General features: G+C 40.5%; 2 protein-coding genes across 5 annotated transcripts in view; both read left to right on the top strand.

Annotated features, from left to right (window-relative positions):
• dpf1 (double PHD fingers 1) overlaps positions 1–15288 on the top strand; it is a 45554-nt gene extending 30266 nt beyond the window's left edge. For 3 of the 4 annotated variants that reach the window (XM_086215936.1, XM_086215938.1, XM_086215935.1), the window contains exons 9-12: positions 5197–5316; positions 8294–8406; positions 9360–9441; positions 10276–15288. In XM_086215936.1, the coding sequence (XP_086072062.1) occupies positions 5197–5316; positions 8294–8406; positions 9360–9441; positions 10276–10346 (386 nt within the window). In that variant the 3' untranslated portion in view covers positions 10347–15288. The remainder of the gene's footprint in view (positions 1–5196; positions 5317–8293; positions 8407–9359; positions 9442–10275) is intronic. The other variant, XM_086215937.1, reaches the window with a different exon arrangement.
• A 7362-nt stretch (positions 15289–22650) lies between these two features.
• On the top strand, positions 22651–25145 carry LOC147254314 (endonuclease domain-containing 1 protein). The gene is made up of 6 exons (XM_086215943.1): positions 22651–22679; positions 22794–22908; positions 22985–23085; positions 23170–23284; positions 24104–24260; positions 24486–25145. The coding sequence occupies exons 2-6, from the start codon at positions 22831–22833 to the stop codon at positions 24875–24877; spliced, it is 843 nt and encodes a 280-aa protein (XP_086072069.1). The 5' UTR covers positions 22651–22679; positions 22794–22830; the 3' UTR covers positions 24878–25145.
• The last annotated feature ends 454 nt before the right edge of the window (positions 25146–25599 follow it).

Below are 25599 nucleotides of genomic sequence, written 5' to 3'. Positions count from 1 at the left end.
AATGACCCCTCTCTCATGTGAGCACACACACATGCTTGAGCACACGCGCGCACATGCACGCACACGTATACACACACACACACACACACACACACACACACACACACACACACTCAGTATCACCCACAGCATTGTCTGTCTGTGGGTGCCTGTGTGTGCTTCGCTTTGTTTTTTGCAGGACGAATGACTTCCCATGCGTGCAGCACGTGCACGTGTTTGTGTATGTGTATATCTGTGTGTGTATATACCTGTGTAATCCACTCTTTTTTATTCACTCTCTCTCTGTTCTGCCTAGTGAATCATTGAGAAGGACCTGTCCAGTGCATTACATCTTAGATGCGCACATACCAAATAGTCTGCAGTGGTTATGTGATTGCTTCCATTAAAGAGATTATGCAATCAAAAGCACTACAACTGGAAGAGATTTCACCACACAAATATGAGGTGAACACGATTCACGGACAGCATGGCTGAGGCTGGAGCACATCCTGCACTCTGCAGTGGGGCATCCATTCCCCAGCAGGGAGTCCTGAGCCTTCCAGTGGGAGGTGGAGTTAAAGTTGCGGTGGGTGCCTAGGGTGAGGAGGAGGGGGAGAGTTTTAAAGTGCTGAATCAATGTGGTGACTGTAAGAAAGGAATGAAGTGCTAGATTTGAGGAGACTTCAGGAGACTTCAACACACAGAAAGATGATGAAAGTTGGTAACATTGAATCAAGACAGACTCATTGGATGGCATGGTGACATTCTAGCAGAACCCTCTTGAAGGCTGATAACAAGTGGAGAGAACCTACTTATCCAGAAAAGTGAAGCCTAATCAAGAGAGACAACAGAGGAAAATTAAGGACTATGTGATGGATGAAGCTAGAACACTAACGTGCCGTCAGACCATCAACCACCGATACATGCAATACTTGCTTATGTACAGATGATAAAATGAGTTAGAATACTGCTCTGAGCACCAGTGCAGCCCTTCAGAGATGTCAGAATCTTGAAAATCATGAGAGACTGTGCCACAGCCTTGTTGCAGTTCTTAAACTATTTGAAAGTCCTTTTAGGTGCTGTACTTCCCTAAAACATTTTTTTGATGGATGATTTTGAGAGGATACTACAGATTTTATTTGGTGTAACCCCTGACAAAACACCCAGGGGTACTCGCATCCTAGTTTTGGAATCATGATTGGAGTTAGACACATTGTAGGTGTTGTTTGAGAATTAGCTCAGTGAGGGAAGGGGCCAGTGGTAAAGGTTTGGCATTGGATCACTGGTGGAATTACTCACATTTGAAATGGGAGAAATGGTTCGCAACAACCAGGGAAAATTTTGGCTTCCATGAGCAGAATGGCAGAGACATGCTGAGCAGCGAGAGGAAGCAGGGTTTTGTTATTGCCAGCTGTCACTGCGCTGCATCTACACCAGGTATGATTGCAGAATGGCATGTGTCCGCAATGAGGTGGGCTATGGATAAAATGGGCTGATAATTATGTTTGAAATTGTTGCCAGAGTACTGCAAGCCACCCCCTTGACAGAATACCCGAAATGCCTTTGAAGGGGGCTGCATCGGGAGGTTGCTGATTCCTAACTGCCATGATCCCATTCCCCATCATCGAGCACAGCTTTCCATAGTACCAGATCTGAGGAGAACCCTTGTTAAGATAAGGAGGTGATGGGTGCAGGATCTGCCCTGGGGTACAGCACCCACAGTAGAATAGAAGTGGTGGAGGAGGGACAGACGTCAGTGTTTGCTGATGGATTCTGGGATGAAAAGGGAAAAAAAAAAAACCCTAAATGAGTTTTCATTTCCTCAACCTGAAAGACAGTCAAAAGAAAAATGGAGAGGAGAGGATGCTATCACAGAGCACCCATGATGCTTTTAACAACCTTTTTTCTGCCAAAGAGTAAAAGCTACATCAGGTTACAGCTGAAGTTTTGACAAATGTAACTAGTGAAAGGACAAAGACCACACCCCTAAACTTCTGCGAGAGCCCTATTAGATATTCAATGAAAACAAAATGAGCCGAAGCTAACAGAGGAATACTAATGGCTGCTTCTGAGATCTGAAAGGCTTTGTTACTGAGGCTGCTTTGTGCTATGAGGAGCTGGACAACGGGGGCAGAAAGACTTTGGATGCAGGTCTCTCTGCAGAGACAGCAACCTTGATAACGACATTTTCAATGAAACAACGATTATAACTGAATAGTGAGTATAACTACATAAGTCAGTAATTCTACAATTCTGCAGTTTGATTTAGCAGACACTTTTGTCCAAAGTGACGTGCAACACAAGCAAGAATTTAGACTGGAGGGAAAGCCTTAAGTACGACAAAGTGCTTCAATTGGCTGCAGGTGCTGCCATCTAGTGGCAGAAGAAGTGCCAGGTTTCTTTTTGTTTGTTTTTTTGGTCTTTTGTTTTCTTAATGTAATGTAACCACAGCTGACCACCACCAATAATTCAACGTCAACAATGTCTTTAAACATTCAACACATTCAGCATTCAGCATTGTCAGTGCGTATTCACCAAGAGCTGGGACTAAAACCTTCTGACTGATTCTATTCTACCCTGAGGACAAAGAGGAGAAGGGTCAGATTTAAGTGCCTAGGTGTTCCCTGAACAGTTGAGTCTTCAAATGTCTCTTAAATGTAGAAAGGGACTCTGCGGTTCGTATGGAGTGGGGTAGTTCATTCCACCATTAAAAAAACAACAGAGGAGAAGAGTCTGGCTAGAGATTTAGAGCCATGCTGGGCTGGGAGCACCAGCCGTCTCTCACAGGCAGAGCGTAGCAGGTGAGAGGGAGTGTGGACCTGGATGAGGGATTCCAGGTAGGCAGGAGCCATTCTCTAAAAAAGATGTAGGCATCAAAGGGGTAGGATTTAGCCTTTGTACTTAGTTCAGCTGTTATGTGTTTGTACAGAGCACAGGAGGGATTGTGAGCCTGAATCAGGCATGAGTTGAGGGCCAGAAGGGTTTTTTTTATTGGTAGTCCTCTGATAAATACCACCAATCTGGATGATGAGAGCCTCAATCTCTTATAAAACAGAACAGTCAGAGGAAATTGATACTCTGTAGTTGCACTTAATCTCAAAAATATAAAAAGATGTAGGCATCAAAGGGGTAGGATTTGGTTTTTGTACTTAGTTCAGCTGACTCCTGAGAAGTTTGAGGGGATGTGTGACGACGGGCAGAAGGCAGCTAGTCCAGTGCACACTGGCAAGAGCGACCTGGGGAAGATTTTGAGAAGCCCCGTTGGACCAAAGGGTAGAAGAAGCCAGAGTATTGGAGGTTGCTCTGATGTATGGGAGAAAAAAGGAAAGGCAGCTGATACACACAAATCCAAACCTGGGAGCCACAGTTACACAACCAGAATGTACAGATGTTGAGAGAGAGAGAGTCTGCACACTGTTTCAATTATTCCCATGGCGGATATGACCCAGTGTTTCAGCCCATGTGGCTCTTCGTCAACTGGCACTCAATTATTGAATGCATGAAAAATACCAGAGGATTGATTGTATTTTTTTAGGAATTTTCTACTCAGATGAAACCTGAGCTCCGTCATCATTTGAGGACCTGAGAACCAGGGCTGGGCAACCATGGTTTATTTATCAAAATTGAGATTAACAGGGATTATCAGAACTGAGACACAGCTTTTAACGGCAATAAATCAATATTTTTGTTGAAATCACAATAAGGCTTTTGCTCAAGGCAGAATCTATGTGTAATATTTTGAATCATATCAAAAATTGCAATATTAGTCAAAATAAACACAATAACAAGTAAGTATTTTTATTAAAAAAAATTCAGCTCTAAATCAAAATTACACTTTATCCATTTTAGCTGGGACTCGAAGCGAGACAGACGAGAAGAGCCGAGAGCTTTGCTTTTTTACTAGATCAGCATATGTAATGCTTGTCAGAGGGATTCTGAAGGAGTGTAAAAAAAAAAAAAAGTTTAATAATGACAGTTCATTTAATGAAGGTAAAAGTTTTAGAACCTTGTGATACTGATTTGACGTCGTATCACCCAGCTCTACCAGGAAACTGCTCCTGTTTGGACATGAGCCCAGTTAAAGAGACTAAATATGAGGAAATTGCAGCCAGGTGAGGCGTAGAGACATACTTGATCCGATGAGAAATGAAGAAGCCAAACCCATGCAATGATTGGATGAATGGACTGAAGAGGGAGGGAGGAGGAGAGACTGGACCAGAGAGAGTGTGAGTGAACATGGCTCAGACTCCAGTAAACTTCTTTAGGGTGTGGACTGACAGAGAGACAAGTGGACTGACCATTCATTTCTCAGTCACACAAACATTAATTGTCTCACAAAAGCTGTTGTCTTCACCCTCGATTTAATGATTCAAATTAGGAGGGGTTTCGTCCCCCAATGGAAGGCGAGTGTCCACAATGTAACTGTACACACAGATTTATGTCTCCACAAGGAACATGGCCTCACACACACACACATAGACATATACACATACACACTCTTTCTCTCGCTCTCGCTCTCTCTCTCTCTCTCTCTCTCTTTCTCAGCATTCAGGCAAGCTGGGGAATTTCTCTCTTGTTAATAATTATTATGAACCAGCTTCACATGGAGAACCTCCTTCCCCGTGCACAGCATGTTGGCAGATTTGTCCCAGTAACCTTGCAGCACACATACACTCACTTCTCCCATCATTCTCCTCCGCCTCCTCCACTCATGACAATAATTACAAGTACCTAGGGATTACCAGCAAATGTCCCTCCCTGTTTCCTCCTCACTTCCGGGTTGAGCTGGGGGTCTGGTGACTCCCGGGTCCAGCACGGCCGCCACCAGCGCTTACTCTTGCCAAAGCAAACAGATGGGTAGACAGAACGTTGCTCCCAGCTGGGATGGTGAGCAGTCTGGCAGCGGGGACATGAACACAGATCTCCCTCTTTGTTTTACATCACGGTATTTTATGTTTCACCTCTAACCACTTCCTGACAGTACACTATATCTCTGTTGAGGATGTTTTCTCTTCCTTAGTAGCTCTGTTGATCTGTTAGGACTTTTATAGTCTTCCCCAAATCAATCTGACGTGCTGTCTAGAGATTGATACAGTTCTTTCACTCCGGGGCATCATTTCATAACTGATTTATGAGTTTACACTCAGCTGCTCTTACTCCTGGCAGCAACAAAGATTCCTCATTTACCTACTTTCTCTTTTCTCTTTCTTCCTCCAGCCAAGAAAGCACCGGACGGCTCAGTGATCGCCAACGGCTACTGCGACTTCTGCCTGGGAGGCTCAAAGAAGACAGGCTGTCCTGAAGACCTTATCTCCTGTGCAGACTGTGGACGCTCAGGTAGGGCAAAGCTGAAGGGGATGTTTGGCAGGAGAAAGGAGGTCCTCTGTTGATGCACAGTTCTGAATCGTCTCTTTTGTTGAGTATCGAGACATCAGTTTTGCAACACACACGAATGCAAGTGTCAGTTCCTTTCATCAGTTCAAATGGATGGACCATACCAATGTTTTTTGTTCCAGCCCATCTTCTACAAGCCATGTACTATATGACATCATTGATATTCATTTATGCTAATGTTTCTAGGGTTTTTACAATGTTTTCTGGCCATCCAGGTAACCACTGGTTTCATTTTATTTCACAACAGTATGAAAATTGACTTACAGAGATCTGAAGCTTAAAGAATACCCACCTCAGAGATACTCTGAGTTTAAAAACGCTGCAAAACACATACGTACAAGTGTAGCTTAGTAAACAACCACCTAACCAAGCTTGTTAGCTAACTAACCAACTAACATTAGCAAACATGTTAGCATTAACTCACCACATATTAGCAAATCATTCAACACTAGCCTTGGTATTTACAGACTTTAAAGTAGTAGCATTTTACTTGTGAGACATTCTACATGTAAATGACATCTTGTTGCAATTGTGGAAACATCTCCACAGATTACTATTTAAAAGTAGATCTTAGAAAAATAGGGACAAATTGATGGCTTTGTATTGAGTGGTACAGGAACAGTGGAATCCAACAGAAAGTAAGCATTGTTGAACATTCAGTTCCCTCCTCTAAAAGTCAGCAGGTTTTTGTTTTTTTTAATGGATTTTTAGTCAAATGCCCCAAAAAATATTTCTGTGGTTAACACAATCAGAAGCCATTTTAACATTTTATTCTATAATATAAAATGTCTGTAAATACTGTGCGAATGATGATGCTTTTAAGTCTTTTAAAACAGTGTTTAAAAAAAAAAGTCTACAGAGGTTGTCCCTTTGAAATTAAAAGTCATCTGAGAACAGAGGAGACATGGAAGTCGTGCATCTGTGGTGTAGTGCGTTCACAGTGTTACATTAACTTTGAACTTCTAATGATCGCATTTACACTTCAAAAGTCAGTCGTATTCATTTGTGAAGATTATCCTGAATAAAAAGAAGTGTGTAAGTCTCTTAAACTTTTATCACCACAGAGCTTATTTTCAGCAATAATCCAAAATCCATTCTAAAAAATCCCATTGGCTTTCAGCCGAGTGTGATGCTAACGTTTGGGTTGACCACAAAAAAAAAAAAACCATCTCGCAGGCTTAACTTGAGTACATTTCAAGACTTTGTAAGTATTTTCTTCTGTATGGAAATGAGTCGAAATCATTGCTCTGGAAGTTAGAAAAGGTGCTAAAATGTGCTTTGATAAACAGTGGCTGTGACTTGATGTGCTAATATCTAACATAAGCATGAGTAGTTTCTCACTACTCAAACAAACTTCTATTGCTGCGCCTTCAATGCTTGTTTGTGACGCTAAACCAAAACCATACGTTCCAAAGATCTTCAGGACAAAGTCGACTAACATCCACAAATTATTCCAGCCATATCAACAAGCACTTTTCATCTGATGCATGCTGCTACCTTGGAAGGTTAGTTTGCTGACATGGCCAGAATAAATCGATAACATTGACATGTGATATGTGTGCTGCCTTTTTATCTTTTGATATTCAGCAATTGAGCTATTGCTCCAATTTGTTTTAAACTAATGAAGAACAGTAGCAAGTCTTACATGAAGGCAGCGAGTCCAGTTGCTTTTTGTAGCACGTGCTCTAGATTTATGGATGAGTTCGCTTTTAGTAAAGTTTTGTATGAAACCAAGAATACCAACATATCAGATAAACCACACTGAATAAGATATACGCTTGATATGAGGATACAAGCACTGGAGAGTTAAAACTAAAAATTCAGGCACATATTTAAAGGGGTCGTGTTCGCTGATCACAATGTTCTGGTCTTGGCAATAAAACTGTGATAACATGAATTGTATTCTTGTGACTTCATCTGGAAAAACACAAAATTGTTTTGAATCATGTTATGTGCTGCATGCCTTTCCATAAACCATTGTGGATTTTTTTTCTTCTCTTTTTTTGTAGTTTTCTGATAGAATGTCCTCCCTACATTATGGCTTTTGGTTGTGAATGGCTGGAAACATTTTATTGGATAAATATTCTTTAACTATAGGTGTACCCTTTCTTTTTTACTGATTATATTATTGATCTATTTTATTTTTGAATGGATTGGATGCTATTTAACTGTGTTTGTACATTGTGGATGTATTTATACATGCAGAGATTGCATATGGTGCAGATTGTGTGTATTTATTTACTTATTTATTTATTGACTGTATATATATATATATATATATTTGTCCATCCACATGTTTCTTCTATCTAAGAAATAAAAAAAGAGAAACAAATTGATGTATGTTATTTGTAGTTAATGGGCTAATGCATGCAAAACACTGGTATGGTCCTTTAATTTGTAACGTCAAAATAAGGCACGAAATGTGGACAAAATAACTTTTTGTTGTTGTTGTGAACATGTAGACTAACAGTACCTAAAATTCTGGGATAAAAACTAAACATTAAGAATAAAATATGTTTGAAACATCCGAATAAAGTACATACACTGCATATGTAGAAATGAATGCTATCTAATAAAAAACATTTTTGCTCTTCCCAATACTATATCAAAAGCAAGTATGTGGTATTTTTCATGAGATGGCTCCAATAAAATTCATGCTTCTTTGTGTATTTTAAATGTTACACACTAGGTCTTTCCAAAACTGGCCCCAAAAACATCTAAGAATAATTTCAGCTATGTCGAGAAATCATTTGTAAACACCACTCTTAAACAGGAATAAATCACATGCAAAAAGAAAAAGGAATAGAAAAAAAAAAGGATAATGGTTGACTGTTCTCAAAATACAGAAAGCCATGGTGAAAATTGTGTGGGTGTGTGCTTGTGTGTGTGTGTGTGTGTGTGTATGTGTGTGTGCACCCAGGCCACCCATCCTGTCTGCAGTTCACAGTGAACATGACGGCTGCAGTGAGGACTTATCGCTGGCAATGCATCGAGTGCAAGTCCTGCAGCCTGTGTGGCACCTCTGAGAACGACGTAAGATTTCTCTCTGTACATGATCATGCTAAACACTTGTGACTGTACAGATACACAGACATGCACTGTAGCAAATATTAGAAGCCATTATAGGCCTTCCAAATACTCATGTATATATATATATATATATATATATATATATATATATATATATATATAAATATATGTATATATATATATATATATATATTTCTTTAAGCTAAAAATGACTGGCAAGAGCTACAGCATGAAAACGACAGAAAAATGTCAGTTTAGCACAGCATCCCAGAGTAATTCACATCTTTATCCAGCTGTATGCTCAGTAATCAACACTTTGATTTGAGATAGAAACAAAACTACTAACACTTCCGGCTCTGTGCTTTAGTGAACGACAACAAACTAACAAGCCAATTCAATTGACTGCACCTGCTGGTCACGCTTCACTCTCGTTCACAGTTAGCTCAAAGGCGTGGGTTATACTGGACGGTACACCTGACAGTCTAAATTGAATTATTTGGGCAATTTTGCCATTTTTAGGTGTCAGTCATGGGATGTTTCTGCATTCTAGAGTCACAAAGAAGTGATGCAGGAGGGGAAAAAAAAAAATCAGTACTCCAGACATCTATTTGTCAGAACTTGATATGCAAAACACACTTTTTGGGTGAAATATCAATTTCAAGCCACAAAGTCTTTCTAGTTGAGGGACAGGCAGGGACACCACCAGGAAATAGTTCTGTTGACTAGCTTGTTTCAATAAAGATTTACATAAATAAAATCTGTTTTCTGTCAATAATAAAGTCATTGTTTTATTGAACATATCGCTACCTCTCAACTTTTTCTTTTAACAGTCACCCAAGTAAAAGTCCATATGGTTAACACGCCAAGCTTTTTAATTAAGAAAGAGATACGTAGTGTCCCTCAATCTGTCTCCTCACACTAACATCTGTTGACTTGAATATTCTCTTCTGTTCCAGGACCAGCTGTTGTTCTGTGATGATTGTGACAGAGGCTACCACATGTACTGTCTGAGCCCTCCCATGTCTGAACCACCAGAGGGTACGTAACACAGCAACACTAGCTGCTGGAGTTATCACAGACCTGCATTCGGTCATACTGCACATTCCAAAAGCACTCCGTCTTTATTGTTTTGTATAAGGTTACGTAGGTGTCGGCACCCGTGGTCAAAATCCAAAGCCTACTAAAAATTGGGTTCTTCATTATAACCGGGGCCCTCAGGACCCCTTATGGTTCTGCATCTTTGTCGGAGCAGATGTAATTTAATTAATCAGAACCCACTGGAGGGACACTGTGGCAATCATCACAGAAATGGAGCAGGTACATCTATTTAAATCATGCCACTTGGCTACAATACATAAGATGGCTGCCTTAGGATGTTTAATGGCGTTGCCATGGAAATGAATGGCACAAAGATAATCTGTTTCCATGGAAAAATAAGTGACACTTGGCTGAGCATATAGTAGTGGTGCTACTTGTGTTCGACACTCACTCACTCACTGTCATGCTCAGCCCACACAGGATATGTTGTTTTACTCTGCAGTTATTTTAGGTTTACCTGGATCGTAAATGTACTTTATATTTTGATATATTCTGCACTGTGCTTATGTAAAAGGTTGAGTTACATTTTACATCTGTGTGTTTTAATTAATGTTACAAATCCAAAGCGGAACAAGTTGTCAAATCCACTCCATCCACAGGAGCAGCATGTGGCGTTCTAACATGGAGCTTTCATTTACAGTGTTGCTGCTTAACATTCTGTCTGAAATGAGGGATTAATCCACAAGGCTTTACAATAGCAGTGATTGACCGTCCAATCTGTGTGTGTGTGTGTGTGTGTGTGTGTGTGTGTGTGTGTGTGTGTGTGTGTTACAGGGAGCTGGAGCTGTCATCTGTGTCTGAGACAACTGAAGGAGAAGGCCTCAGCCTACATCACCCTCACTTAATCTGCGGAGCTACGCCTCATCCTCTTGGCCCTTCATCCTCTCCCAGACCACCTCCATGTCACCCCTCTCTGTGCCTCAGCTGCCCTTTTGATCTCCCCACCGCCACAAACCTCCCCCACGATCTGTCCCCGTGACCTTTGACACGACTGAGCACACAGCACCCACAACACTGTACCCGTTCTTGAACGTCGCTCCAGTGGCGGGCAAACCTCTGTCCTTTTGTGTCACTCACATTCCCTGCTGTGCTTGAATGGACGACCACACACACACACACACACACACACACACACACACACACACACACACACACACACACACACACACACACACACACACACACACACCACACACTTTCTTCCTCGGGCTCAGCAGAAGGATTCATCAGCTGGCAATACGTTTGCTAGTGAGACACACACTCCAGCCTGCCAAGGGCACTTCAGAGGCATACTACTCCACAGGAACCCTCTTAAGGGCCCTCAGAAGAGCCCTAATGATCTTCAGCGGCAACTCAGTCAAGTAGTGAATGAGAATTAATAAGATGGATAGGTGTAAGGCAGAGGACAGGGCATGGAAGACCCTGGATAACCACGGAGCAGGAAGTTTTAGTGTTACCCAACTGTGAAATACACACCGAACCAAAATGTCCATACCTTTCCTTTACCTAGTATGGCAGAGCTGAAACATTGAACTTCTGCAGGAGCCTTCATAGGAGAGTGAACTGTACAGAATTCAGACTGATTCTCTATCCACACACTCTTTAAGACTATGAGCATCTGGTCAGGAACCCAAACCATCTTCCACCTCACCCTTGCATGGGGTTTCTACAGTTTGGATTGGACGCTCAAAGTGTCCGACTCAGATGAACAGAGAGATGGATTTTCTCTAATCATCTATCTCTGATCAAACAATGTATTTAAAAAAAAGACAGTTTAGGCTTAGCATCGCTCTCACTAATCCTTTACCTGACCTCCCTCTTTCTCTGAAACAAAGACTGTGAAGCCAATGAGACTCCTGGTGCTTGGTGTATATCATCTGTCTGTTAAGAATGTAGGATTGATGTGTGGACAATGCAGATGTTTGTCTGGCCCAAGCCAAGGCCTAAAACTTATTTTTTATGATTCCCTTTTAAATTCCTTTTTTTTGTTTTTCATTTGCATGTCCTTATAACAATTATTTTTAAAATATTTTTAATTGAAAGCAAAAAGAAAGCACACTTAATTCGCAATAATGTGTTTGTAATATGAACTGTTTCGGCCAAACTTGGTTGGTGTGTTTTAAACCTTGTGTGTGTGTGTGTGTGTGTGTGTGTGTGTGTGTGTGTGTGTGTGTGTGTGTGTGTGTGTGTGTGTGTGTGTGTGTGTGTGTGTGTGAGCACTGCAGTAACTGTAGCCGGTTCCTAGCTCAGTGAGTTCTCTTAGCAGAGTTGAGTAGCAGGACTGTGATGTGAATGTGAGGAAAGTCAGCATTTTCCTGCTTAAGCATTCCGACAGTGACGTGAGGTGGTGTTATTGTTTTAATCTTGGCGCAGAGGTCCTACTTTAAAACCACTTTGGAGCACTAAAATGTCACTGTGACCTCCTCACCCATATTATACTGTTTAAAATCTGCCGGCCTTGGATCTGTACTAGTTCATTATCCCAGTTCAGCCAACCACTTCACATGTGGACAGACAGCTGAGAATAGAGAATGTTCCCATTAGGAAATGTTTCAGAGAAAATGAAAAAAACTACGCAATTAAACAAAAAAGCTAAGATTAGGAGGCGAATACCTAAACGTTATGTAGCAATCCGGAATGCTATCATGAAATTAGCTCCTTAAAACTAGCTGAATGAAGAACACAAATTCACAAAAGTACACTGGAAGGTTTGGTTTAGCATCACAGTCATCTGGACAGCTTGGAATCACACAAGTTCCCATTTGGGATTGTCTCATTTTGTAGTTGCCATATGACAACAAACAGGCCACCACCTCTTTGTCTACTCTCTTTGTAATGTTAGCATACAGAAAAATGATCATATAACCACAGGCTAACATTATGTTAGCTGCATGAAAACTAGTTACACAGCGACGAATGAACAAAAGCAAACTGCAGGGTCTTCAGTATCACAATCATCGGCTTTAATGAGAACAAAGAGAACAACAAGAAATTACCACAAAAACTGCCATGTCAAGTGATGTCAAACATGCTCCAAGAGCTCTCAATCTTCCTATTTTCCTCATGAGATACTTCATGTTTGAACAGCATTCAGCGCGTTCTCCCCCATTGGAGGTGGCAACTTTTCCCACTTCACAGTTTCTCATGAATGCACCATACTTTAACCACTTATTCATTTTATCTTACCCATTTTGAATAACTAGCATGTATTTCTCAAATACCTCTCAATGTGAGTTCATCCTGGGTTTTTTTTTTTTATTTGTTTGTCTTTGAAAAGACGAAATGTCAAGATAAAATTCCCTGACTGCTGAAGGTGATTGATTTAATGTTAGCGGAGATGCTTAGCTCTTTAAAGTGTATCTCGAATGAATATTTAAAACATTTGATTTTAGACGACAGTGTTAAAGTGACACCGAACCTCTCCTGCAACTTTTCCACTCAACCATTCGTCTTGCATGCTCATTATGATCTAAACGACTGTAAGCTCGTTTCAGCAACATTTGGCTGCAACTGTTTGACACTAGCAAGCATGTGCACCCGAGTGATGTACAGAGGCATACTTTATGCTTTATTCCCATATTATAGACCTCTGGGATTAGCAAGGACATTATGAGGCTCAAGTGAAGTCCTAAATCAATGAATTAGATTTGATCAAGTCTTGAGATTTATTGCTGCACAATGACCCATCTTTAACAAGCTGTTTCTATCACGTCTGTGTCCTGCAAAACAATGAAACAGAAAAGAGAAAGTGTTGTTGAAAAATGTTCTGCTACCTGCCAGTTTGCAAATAGAATAAATCGGCACAGAAGTATGACGAGCCTGCCATAATGAGAAGAATCTTGTCAGCCAGCATGTATTTTTGTGAGCTAGTAATGCAAAAAAAAGAAAAAAAATACCTTTCCTTTAACCCAAGAAGTATGTTGGAGGAGTCAAGGTGACTTCAACGGCACATTACGGGAAGCGCAAGAGCTGATTTAGGAGGATGACACTGAAAACGTTCATAAAGAGAAGATGAATTGTGAGATAAACAATCGAGTGAAAAAAGAGGATTGAAGGATAAAAATTCTTACTTCATGTTTGCAGAGCCTTTGAGTGGCCATTGAAGGAAACACATATATATTTTGAGGCTGCAAGGTATTACTCGTTCCCTCAGTTTAGTTATACAGACCGTGAGATATAACTTGTTACCTTAAATCGGTTAGTTTATGATTTTTGATCCGAGCTATACCTCGCTGCCTCAAAAATTCGTCCTATGCCCTTTTCTTGCCTCTCTTTGGCCACTCAACATTACGTAGATATTTATGGGTACATACCAAAGTATAAAACTGACTGATAAATTGATTTTATCATCATCTCATGTTAATTCTGTGTTTTTGTCTCCAGAGACTTGCGAGAATGTATTTGAACTTTACAGAAAGATAAACTCTGCGCTGACCTTCCATTCAATGTCATTCCTCTGAAGTATGAATGACACTTGAAATGTTTCTGATTTCTCAGTTTTGATACGTTGCTTTATTTAAATAAGGAGAGCTCCTCTAACAACTTCTTTTCATTTTCTGTTTATTTTTGGTTATTAGAATTTTTTTTTTTTCTAAATTTGCACAGCATCTGGCTGCATTTGCTCTTTCTACGAGTTTATACCTGCGTGCGTGTTAGTGTGTGTGTGTGCGTGTGCGTGTGCGTGTGTGTGTGTGTGTGTGTTTGTGTGTGTGTGTGTGTGAATTCCGGAAGGGTTTGAGAAACCAAAATTCATTGTTCTGCAGATATTTTCTCTCTCAGTGTATGACACAGCCCTACTAACATGTTAAAGTGAGTCCAGAGAGTGTACCTGAACATTTCACACTGTACAAAAACGTTTCATTCGGCAGTGTTTGAGGTCAGTGTTGTATTTGACAAAAAGCATCCAATCGAATCTTGTTTATCTCTATGAAGCAGTCGGATCTATAACATCAAGGTATGTGGAGGCCCATTGAATGGAAAAAATGAAGATGATTGTTTGATTGCGTATCATGGAATTCTTTGTACTCTGAATGGATGATGATGGCGATGAGGACGGTGACTGAAAAGCCTTTATATTGGGAGCTTTCCTGGCACTTAATAGGAGAAGCATTGTGGAGCCAACTTTGATTGTACTATCTGGGGCGGGTGGGGCAGCCATGTTGCGGGGGTGGGGATCAGTGGGACTAGTCAATGACACTTGAGCCTCCTCTTTGCTCAGATGCATCAAACTGAGGTGGCGGCAGTGAGTTTGGACTCAAACAAAAACAAATTTACACTATTAAATACCGTGGGGGGGCTCTGTTGGAGGGTTGAGACTTTTCGGGGCAGCTGTCAGCCCCTCTTGTAAATTGTCGTTCTGTGATATTGCTTGCACTTTTTTTTAAATTTCCCAAAAACAAGAAGATAATTGTAAGTATGTGCGTGTGAATGCGAGTGCACTTTTTGTTTTTTGGGGTTGTTTTTTTTTATCTTAATTTTTCAATGTGATTGTCTGTTGTAAACAACACTGGTTATGTTTTTAATTTGTATTTTTTACCTTGATAGGAAGATGAAATCTTCCTAGAAACTTTCTAACACTCTCCTTCCTTCCTTCCTTCCTCCTCCCTGCTCTCTCTCTCTCTCTCTCTCTCTCTCTCTCTCTCTCTCTCTCTCTCACTCTCTCTCTCTCTGGTACCTGGGAATGCTTTGAAATGTGGACTGTGACCGCATTGTTGTCATCACTGCTGTCAGTCATTCTCTGTGAATTCATTCGGCTTTCTCAATCTACCCAATTTTTTTCTCTCTGCCCTCAACTCATTTTTTCCATTAAAAAGATGAGATTTAAAAATGACCTCTACTTTTGTATTGTCTTTGTTTTTACAAATCAGTTTACTCTTGATCCAACTACAGTCTGTCCGTCCGTCCCTCTGTCTGTCTGTCTGTCTCTCCGTCTGTTTGTCTGTACGGTCGCCAACTAGGACAGCTTACCAGTCAGTTCCAGGTGGAGACGACTTCCTTGCCCACACTATTTTTCTCTTGCATGCAGTTATAATTGCAGGCTTCGCTACAGATAAAAATTTCTAAGAATATGTTCCGAAAGCGTTCAAACCCTGAGTAACTATTTATCATTTCCAGTTTGAATACACTTTGTAGCTCAAACCTCTCTGTATTTTTTCTTTTTTTGCAGAGCTCTCCAAAAGTATTCTAACCTTTTCATGTTTTTAAAAAACAGGAACTACTTAAAAAGACAAAAGATTAAGGGACAGAACTGTTGTGCGTCTAGGTTAGAAAAACTGCCAACGGGTGACAAAAAGAGCCCCCATTGTCAACAATTGTTTCGGAGAAACACTGCAGAAGAGACTATGGTTTGCTATTCAGGGCAGGTGCAGTTTTGCTGTTTGTGATGTATTCCTGGAGATGAGACATTCATCATAGCCGCTGTGTAGCCCAGACCTGGCTGAGCAGCAGCAGCAGGGTGAAGTCAAGCTGATCAACAATTCCATTCTTCCTTCTCTGCATCCATCCATCCGTCCAGAACTAGTGCACATTTGCCTCCTTGGGGGAATATAGGTTTTTTTTTTTTTTTTAAATATGCTCCAAAACAGAAATAAATTCCTCCACCCTTCCTTTGGCAGAACTCCAACCTTATTCAAAATCCTGCACAGCCACCCCCCACTCTCAACCCCCACTATCCTGTATATACAGAAGCCCACTCACAAATGCCTCTACGCCACACACACACACACACACACACACACACACACACACACACACACACACACACTTTTACAAACATACCACATGCACATGTTCACATACACAGCCTAGAGCCCCGGCCCATCTTCTTATGAGCTTCATTACTCTGACCCAAGTCTCCCTTTCATATCTCTGAGGATGTTTACACTGTATGTGTGTGTGTGTTTGTGTGTGTGTGTGTGTGTGTGTGTGTGTGTGTGTATGTTTATTTTGGCTCAGAGTTAACACAAGTGTTCTCATGTGGGTGTATTTGTGTGCATGTACTATGAGTGTACTGTATGTCAATGTGTAAATACTGTACTGTGTGTGTGTGTGTGTGTGTGTGTGTGTGTGTGTGTGTGTTTGTGCACGCGCGTTGTATGACTTCCCAGCCAATTACCACATCTACCAGACAGACTGAGGCTGCCTTGGCTTTGCCAGCCAATGAGAGAGGGGCTGCGCAGTACTGGGCCGGAGGTGGTTGCTATGGTAACCAGGAGGCCTGTTTGCATGGTGGCTGATGGAAGAGTGATGGATTACTGTAATGGGATGGATGGAGGGGGGGAGAAAGGGATGAGGAAAGAGGGAGGCATGGGAAGAGGTGAGGATGGGAGGAAGAGAACGACAAAGGGAGGGAGAGAAAGAGATGGAAATGGAGGAGGAGGGAAGGGAGAGACAAGGGGCTGTGAGGTGGGGAGAGGGAGGGAGTCAGACTCATACATAAAGATATTGGAAATGTATGAATGCATCTGAAATGAAGTGACTCAAGAAGATGAAAAAAGAAAGAGAGAAAATGATAAAGGGGGATGAATATATAGGGGAATACAATGTGTGCGCGTGTGTGTGGGGGGGGGCTGTGTGATTGAATTCCTCTCTCTTTCTCTCTTCTGTCTGGGCTGAGATGTGTGTCTGGCCATCTGTCCTTGGAGTAGACAGAGAGGTAAGTGTGTGTGGAAAGATGCAGTCTCACCTTTTTGCCTCCTCAGCAGCACTGCAGTCAGACTGGAACGACTCGTCTCCCTCACCGCGACCTGCTCCCGCTGCTCCCGCTGCTCCCGCTGCTCCCGATGCTCCCGCTGCTCCCGCTGTTACCGTTACTGCCTTCACACTCTTGGATGTTTTTCGAATGACAAAGTTTTGCCATGAGCGTATTCGTCGTTAAAAAAACAAAAATCAAAACTAAAAATGTCTATTGTAGAATAAACAGACTTGAACACGTGAATTGAGTTGTGTGGTGCGTGCTCGCATTATTTCATAATTGTTTGAGATGCCACTCACCTGACATACAAAAAAATGTGTATAATGACAATATCTAAAGAAATCAATGATTTGTTTTTCCTGGTTAAAGCACCCATATGTTGTCACAAACTGGACTTCTGTAGGACTCCAAAAATGATTATCTTTATCCTTGATTAATCTTCTGATCATTTATATGATCAGTTGATGAATTGTTTGAAAAACTAATTAAAAATAATCGCCTAAGTCATTTTTGCAAGTTTTTCAGAAAACCCCAAAAACTAGAGACAAAACATCAGAAGGAGTTGATTTATGCTAAAACAAAAAAAGTTAAAAAATGACAGGCAATTATTTTAAGACGATAACAAAATGCTCATCACAATTTCCCGAGAGAATCCTTATATTCAAGCTGAAATGATTAATCAATGATCATAACAGCTGGTTGTTCATTTTCCATCGGCTGATTAATTGTTGCTGCTTTACACATTTGATAATGGTGATAAATTACAAAATGGCAATGATGCAATGTTTTTTTTCTTAAATAACAAGGACACATTAACACCTCCTCCACATATGTGAGTAGTTCTTTTTGTTTTTCTGTCGGGCTGCACGGTGGTGCAGTGGTCAGCACTGTCACCTCACAGCAAGAAGGTTCTGGGTTCGAGTCCCGGCTCCAGCACGGGATCTTTCTGTGCGGGGTCTCCATGTTCTCCCTGTTCCTGCGTGGGTTCTCTCCGGTACTCCAGCTTCCTCCCACAGTCCAAAGACATCAAGAGGGGACGAGGCTGAGATTCTAAATTGACTGTAGGTGTGAGTGTGAATGGTTGTCTGTCTTTATGTGTTGGCCCTGCAATGGACTGGAGACCTGTCTCATCCCCAGGTGATTTTCTGTCTGGTAGTTTGAACAAAACCAACCACTTACATGAAACATGCTGATGGTGGTGAGCGGGCCAAGCTATCAGACGCATGACCGGGACGACCACAAAAACCATGTTCCACCGTACTATTGTGCTGGATTTCATGCGGATCCTAGTAAAAATGTATTTGAGTGCTGGTCAGGTTTCTGCTCTCCAAGGGTACTTCTTCATTTTTTTGTCTGGTGAAGAACTTCAGTTATAACACCACGGGCTGTTTGGAGGTGGACAACAAGAGAGTCTGGCTTGTCGACTCATCAGGGGAAAAAAGTCATATTCACAAAAATTGAAATGGATTCACTATTACCTCCACTAAAGAGGGCATGTGATTTGTTCTGTTTGTTTGTTTCAGTGACTGTCTGCTAGCGAGATTGAACAAAACCTGCCAGGCTGGTTTTCACCAAATTTGGTGAAAAGGGGGGGATACACAGGCCAAGGAAAAAGCCACGACATTTTAGGGCAGATCAAGTTCCAAACGAAATACTTTTTTTTTTTAAACTTTAAGTACGAATAAAGAAAGCTTAATTTTCAATTCAAATGCTAATATGGAGGATTTGCTTCTTGCTCACATTTTAATTGGCTTGTCACGGAGACTTTTTTTTTTTTTTTTTGGTTTCCTAAAATGTCATTAACAGACAAAACAAACGTCACATCTACATGACATTTATCTTTGGGGTGAGGTCGACCTCAGAGAACAATGAATGAATGGAAATCCAAAATGACTCCAAAAGTCATGCCAGTACCAATCTTGTCAATTCTCCAAAATTAGAATTGGTCAAGAGAAATTGAGGTATCTACCTCGGATGGTTGAGCTTCACTCTACTGGTTGGTGGAAGAGTTTTAAGTTTCAAGTTCATCACACTTCCACACTTACGCTGACTTAACAATTGCAATTGTACCATAAAGGTGGTTATTAACTCCTTAAGTCAACCCAGGTTTTCCCAATGTATCCCAGGAATAGAAATCCAAATTACAGGCGAAAATAAAACCACAAGTAGTGTAACAGAAAAAAAACAAAGAGAAATACCAGGGAAAAATGGACCTAAACGTAGACTTGGGGGCAGGTGGAAACTGTTCAGTGATTAAGTGAAGAAAGTAAACTGAGGCGCACTCTTGAGCAAAGAAGTATAAATTAGACCACTCAAATTTTGAGTCCATAAAACAACAACCCAGGAACTCATGAATAGCGAGACACTAACTAACTAACTGGAAATGACAATGAAAAAGAGCGGGAAAATGAAACTAAGACTCAGAGTAACCCAGGCAACACAAAAGGGGCCTTAGTAACCTTTCTATTCATCTGAAAGTGCACATCCAGCCTCTTAAAGACCAATTTTGTATTTCTGAGCTATCAAATGTGCCATTGAGGGAACACTTGAACGTGTAACTGAAAGTCAGTCCAATAAAATATAGAAATAATACATGCCAAAGGCCTCATCCTCTGGTAAATAAAAACGCCAGTCGTGACTTATATCTTATGTCATGTCTGCAGTGAATCTGTAGAACGATCAAATGCATTCTAAATCAATCACATGATCAGTGTGGATCACAGGTTTCTTGAACACATACAAGAGCAGGTGATTTTTAATTTTTGTTTGTTTGTTTGTTTGTTTGTTTGTTTGTCTGCCTGCAGTCACTTGTTTCCTGTTTGTCTCGGAGCTTCCTGTCTTTGACAGACAGCGAGTGTGTAGGGACGCTTTTGAGTCAAGATGAAGCCAAATCTGTATCTGGGGATCCAAACTCCCTGCAATCTTTTCAAGTGACAAAACGCTGTTGAAGTCAATTAAAGATGCAGTCCACTCAAATTATCATCTCGGCCAAATAAAAAAAAAACATGAAAGATGCTAGTTAACTCTAACATGGAGGGGGTTCACTACGTTCTCCTGTCATTCAGGGTGGCATCTTTAATTATTATCCATCGCAGCAAGTACTTAGAAGATTCATTGAAGCCATCAAATGAGACAAAGCTGTTATTTATGGGCTGCAGTGTTGATAACACAGCCTGCATCATCAGTTTGCAGAATGAGTATTTTCCAGGTGGAAGAACACTTGAATCATCTGCAATGCAATAGTGCTCAGACGGAGAATAAACCTCAAAGGTAAAACTTGAGATCCTGATTCAACACTGCGACCTAGAGGCAGGTTTGGGTAACAACATGTTTTTCACTCAAGGCAATAAAAACAATCCTGCCCAGAACAATTCACCTAATCATAATTAAATCTAAATGAACAGAAATGAAATTAATATTCAAATATATTATTGCGTAATGGAGCTGAGACATCATGAGAAATAGGTTGTTGAATAAGCAGTTTATTTAATCTGTTGATTTTTTTATACTTTCAGCACCAATCTGATGCTTTATCGGTGAATATGTTTCTGGTTGTGTCTCATTTGCACACAATAATCTTCCCTGGGTGTTTATATTGTTTACATTTGAAAAGAGACAGACAGCCAAACATTACGGCTCATTAATTACTCTCGTCCTTCATTCCCCTTAATAATAAAACAATTACACAGAGCAAACACAGTAACAACATCATTGCCGTCAGGTTTATACCGAGCAGTAAATGTGACGAATGAATGCAGAGCAATGGGAAAATACAAGCCTGATTAAATATAGCCTTGCTCTCTTTATCTAATCACAAACGTGTCTGTGTGTTTAGTCTGGCGTCCGCCACCCTTGGCTTAATTTAAAAATATTCAGCCTTCAGAGGGCACTTTTACCTGAATGATAACTTTCTAAATAAAACTTGAGTGAAACCAGTTATCAGTGTTTCACCAGAATACTGAGGGGCAGCAATAGCGCAGCTGCATCCATCAACTTGCAGCACTGTAAGAAGCCAGGGAGGATATTGGATTTAGTTGCATGGCAACAGCAATAATCATTTCTAATATTGGGAATTTCTTATAAGATATCAGGGAGAGCTGATCGTGTTTTAAATGTTGGGCAAAAATCCACATCTGACTTGTTTCTTGTGGAAGTAGAAACATTTCTAAAAGGGCCAAACAGGAGAAAGGCTTCATTTTCTTTTATATATATACATATGTATGTATGTATGTATGTATGTATGTATGTATGTATGTATGTATGTATGTATGTATGTGTGTATATATATATGTATATGTATGTATGTATGTATGTATACAACTATAACTATACATATATAATATATGTATATGTATGTATGTATATATACAACTATAACTATACATATATATGTGTGTGTATATATATGTGTATATATATATGTGTGTGTGTGTGTGTGTGTGTGTGTGTGTGTGTGTGTGTGTGTATATATATGCATGTATATTGTTCCAATTACATATATTCATATTAATCTTGTCCATGATTACAAATAAAAGTTTCCAACATTCATTATTATTATTAGATTAAAAGTTTTTGAAAAACTTAGCTCAGTTGTCCCTCAGAATATCCCTCAAGCGCACACAACTCTGGTGGACCTGAACCTTAATTGAATGTTATAGTTTTCAATTTATGTTCATTTACATTTAACATTTGTATTTTATTACCATTATCATTCTGCTTATGGCCATTATATGCCTCCTAAAAAAACAAAAAACAAACCATGAATCATAAAAAGGCTGTACTGCTTGTTTTTATTTTGGAAAGTCCAAATAAAAGCAAGCATTCATACATCAGAATGTTGCTCAGAGCTCAAGCTGACCTCTGACCTCTACAGGCTCACAGACCTAATGTTACCAGAGAAGTTCTTGATTTTCAGGAATTTAGGAGTTCAAGTTCAAACGTGAGAAGTGGAAGGAGCCTACATGTGATTTTTACACACAAGGCTGGTGGGAAAAAGAGCACGTGAAGAGTTATCTATGTGTTACCTAACCGAGAGCTGGCCGAGGGAGACTGTCTGTCAATCAGACATGTTGTTAACGTTCCAAGAATTGATCTTGAAATCAAATTACAGGAAACATTTACGAGAACTAATTCATCAGTCAATAAAAACAACTTCAACTTTGCAACCCATCATCACCTCATGCATGCATGACACACACAGCATGTTGTCCAACACCGTATTTATGCGTGCAAATTATAATATTTCTATGTAATTTGGCTACTTTTAAATCTGTTTGTGAGACCCCTCCATCTGATTGTGTGTCCTCTCAACAGGAGCAACACAAAATTTCACACGCTATTAATCCAATTCTGGCACAACCTTCGTTTTCATCACGTGTTTACAAGATAAATAGAGAGGACAAACAAGGTGAGAGGGAAGGGAAAGTCCCGTATAAAAGTCTGTCCACTCAGTGATGACTGTAGCAGGTGACAAGTGCGACCACTGGTGAGTGGACACACTCGCACATAAACACACATGTCATTGTCTCATCACGGAAAAACAAAAAAAACAATATTTTGTTTCTATTGCTCTTAAATTGTTCTTTTTCTTTATTAATAGAGCAGTCAAGACCCTGAATCCAATTATTTTGTCCAAAATGGAAACCTTGGTAACTCTGTGCGCTCTCCTATCGCTCCTCTTCTCTGCTCATGCAGACGTTGTGGAACGTTTTGAGGTTCGTGTCCTTTTGTCAGTTCCAACAAAAACTTGCGCAAATATTACATTAAGGTTTCTGTTTGATTTTTCCCCAGAATGTGCCAGAATGTATGAGTTTTTTCTACAAAGAGAAAGTACCGGAGTGGGGAGCCTCTACGCCGGGTGCTGCTCATCTCTGTCAACGCTTTGTCAACAGGTAAGAAGGAGAAGGAAGATCTTTAATGCAGGAGTTTGGGTCACTTCACCACAATCACGCACTGCTTCATCTGTGTACCACCAGGTACCACTTTGCCACCCTGTATGACACAACCCATCGTATCGCTGTCTACTCTGCTTATCAGTTCCAGCCCAGTAATGGAGGAGGCAGGGAGAGGAGGTGGTTTGTGGAACCTCAGGTTGGTACCACTCTGGTTTTTAATATGCACATGTATCAAACGATGGACAATGAGTATGAGAAAATATGTTGCTGCATCCCCCCCCCCCCACATCACATCTTTGTGACCCAAGAATGCAGAAAGAGCCAGTTGCATGTATTTAGCTTGGATCTAATAGCAAATGATGGCTACGAACAGAAACTTTAAAAACGCTCAAACACATCATTTTGGATAATAAATGGACTCAGTTTCATATAGCACCTTTCTACCTTAGCGGTACTCAAAGTGCTTTACAGTGTCATCTCATTCACCCATTCACACTCACAGTGGAGGCTGCCATGCAAGGTGCCAACCTACTCATCAGGAGCAATTATGGGTTCAGTATCTTGCTCGAGGACACGGTCACCAGGGTCAGGGATCAAACCAGCGACCCTTTGGTTGCTAGACAGCCACTCTACCCCTGAGCTGTGCCGCCCCAATAACATATTCTTGATCAAGCAGTAAGTTCAAAATTGTCAGCACATAACACTTTAGCACTTGTTAACAATCACAACAAACCAGAGGGGTTATAGTTGATAAAGATATGGATTATACCAAACAATTTACAATGCAGTTCATAAAGGGTCATTTTGTACTATTTTGCAGATGTTAGGGCCAAGTTAAATATACGTGGCTGGCTCTGTCTGCATTCTGAAGTCAGAAAAAAGTAATGCAGGTGGGGAAAAGTATACATGTGAGCTCAGGATATCTATTTGGAAGTACTTGAAATGCAAAAAAACCCCCAACAATTTTAGGGTGGAGTATTGCTCTAAATCAGAGTGTTTCCAATGATCGGTCTAGCTGGTGAACTCATCCTGGCAAGCAGGGATGAAGGATGGGTACTGGCTGGGGAAGGACCATCCTGGGATCTATCTGGGAGAGAGACAGGCTCTGAATGAGGACTACACGCACTCTGGCTTTGACCGAGGTCACCTCAACCCCAACGGACACCATGCAGGTAGCTGAACCTGAATTTTGGAGGACACAACAGCAGGGGGCAGCAGTCCATCAGCGGTGATGTCACAAAGTCTACAACACATTGAGGGATTCTCTATGATTTGACTACAAATTAAAAGCGTGATAACTATGCTTCTGCTTCCTGTAGAATATCAGCAAGGTTTTAAGTTCTACTGTTCACATTTCAGTCTCTGCCCGTTTAACTCTCCCTAACTTTCTCTTATAGTCCCTTCCCGCAATGCCACTTTCACCCTCACTAATGTGGTTCCTCAAAACCCAAAGCTGAACCAAAACGCCTGGAGGTTCCATGAGTCCCAGCTCACAGACCTTTTTCGGGAGAAGTGCTCCAAGGCCTATGTTCTAGTTGGGGCTGTTCCTTCTCCAGATAACTGGATCATCAAAAACAGCGTGAAGCGTGTCAACATCCCCGACTACATATGGAACGCCTTCTGCTGTGTGGACAATAATGGGAGGCCCATTCAGAGCGGCGCTGCAGCAGCCAGGAACACACAGGACAACTGGGTGGAGAAACTCTCTGTGGATGAGCTCGGAGAGTTCCTGCAGCAGTTCTCTAATCAGCCAGTAGGGGAGCTGTTTCACAACAACTGCAGGTTATAAATGCGAGCAGAGGGACAATTAAAAACGTATTTTAGATGCTGTTTCCCTTTGATTTTACATAAGATATTCCCAACCTGGAAGTAATGTATGTTTACCCTTGTGCGATTTTGAAAATAATGCATCCGATTGCTCCTCTCATAATCCAAATCCATAGATTAAAACATCAGCATTGAAGGTGCTTTGTTATACTACATCTTCTTTTCATTGACAGAAAAGGCAAATATCAGCATACACAACTGAGAAACATCTCAGTGTAACTATGCCACAGTGCTAACCACTGCACCACCGTGCAGCCCATATATATATATATATATATATATATATATATATATATATATATATATATATATATATATATATATATATATATATTTATTGTATATACAGTTGACTATATACAGTTGTATATATATATATATATATATATATATATATATATATATATATATATATATTCCCATTTACCAATTTATTATTTACACACAGGTAAAACATAATCAGTAACAGCTCTGAAATAAAGAACTGAATTGATTGATTTGCAATATTTTGACGATTAATTTATTGCTTTTTTTAATAAAAAAAATGCCAAATTGTTCACTGGTTGTAGATTTTTGGTTGTGAATCTTTGCTTATTTCTCCTTTATAAGCAACTTTATATCCGAAGTAAGCTCTATACTCATATTCACTTGGGTTTAATCAGGCATGATTATAAAAGTGTGACA

The sequence above is a fragment of the Aulostomus chinensis genome, chromosome 10, assembly GCF_037954235.1.
Source record: "Aulostomus chinensis isolate RoL2024-O1b breed Wild chromosome 10, RoL_Achi_v1.0, whole genome shotgun sequence".
NCBI lineage: Eukaryota > Metazoa > Chordata > Actinopteri > Syngnathiformes > Aulostomidae > Aulostomus > Aulostomus chinensis.
Note: the sequence above shows the minus strand (reverse complement) of the source record. Positions and strands in the feature narration are given on the sequence as shown.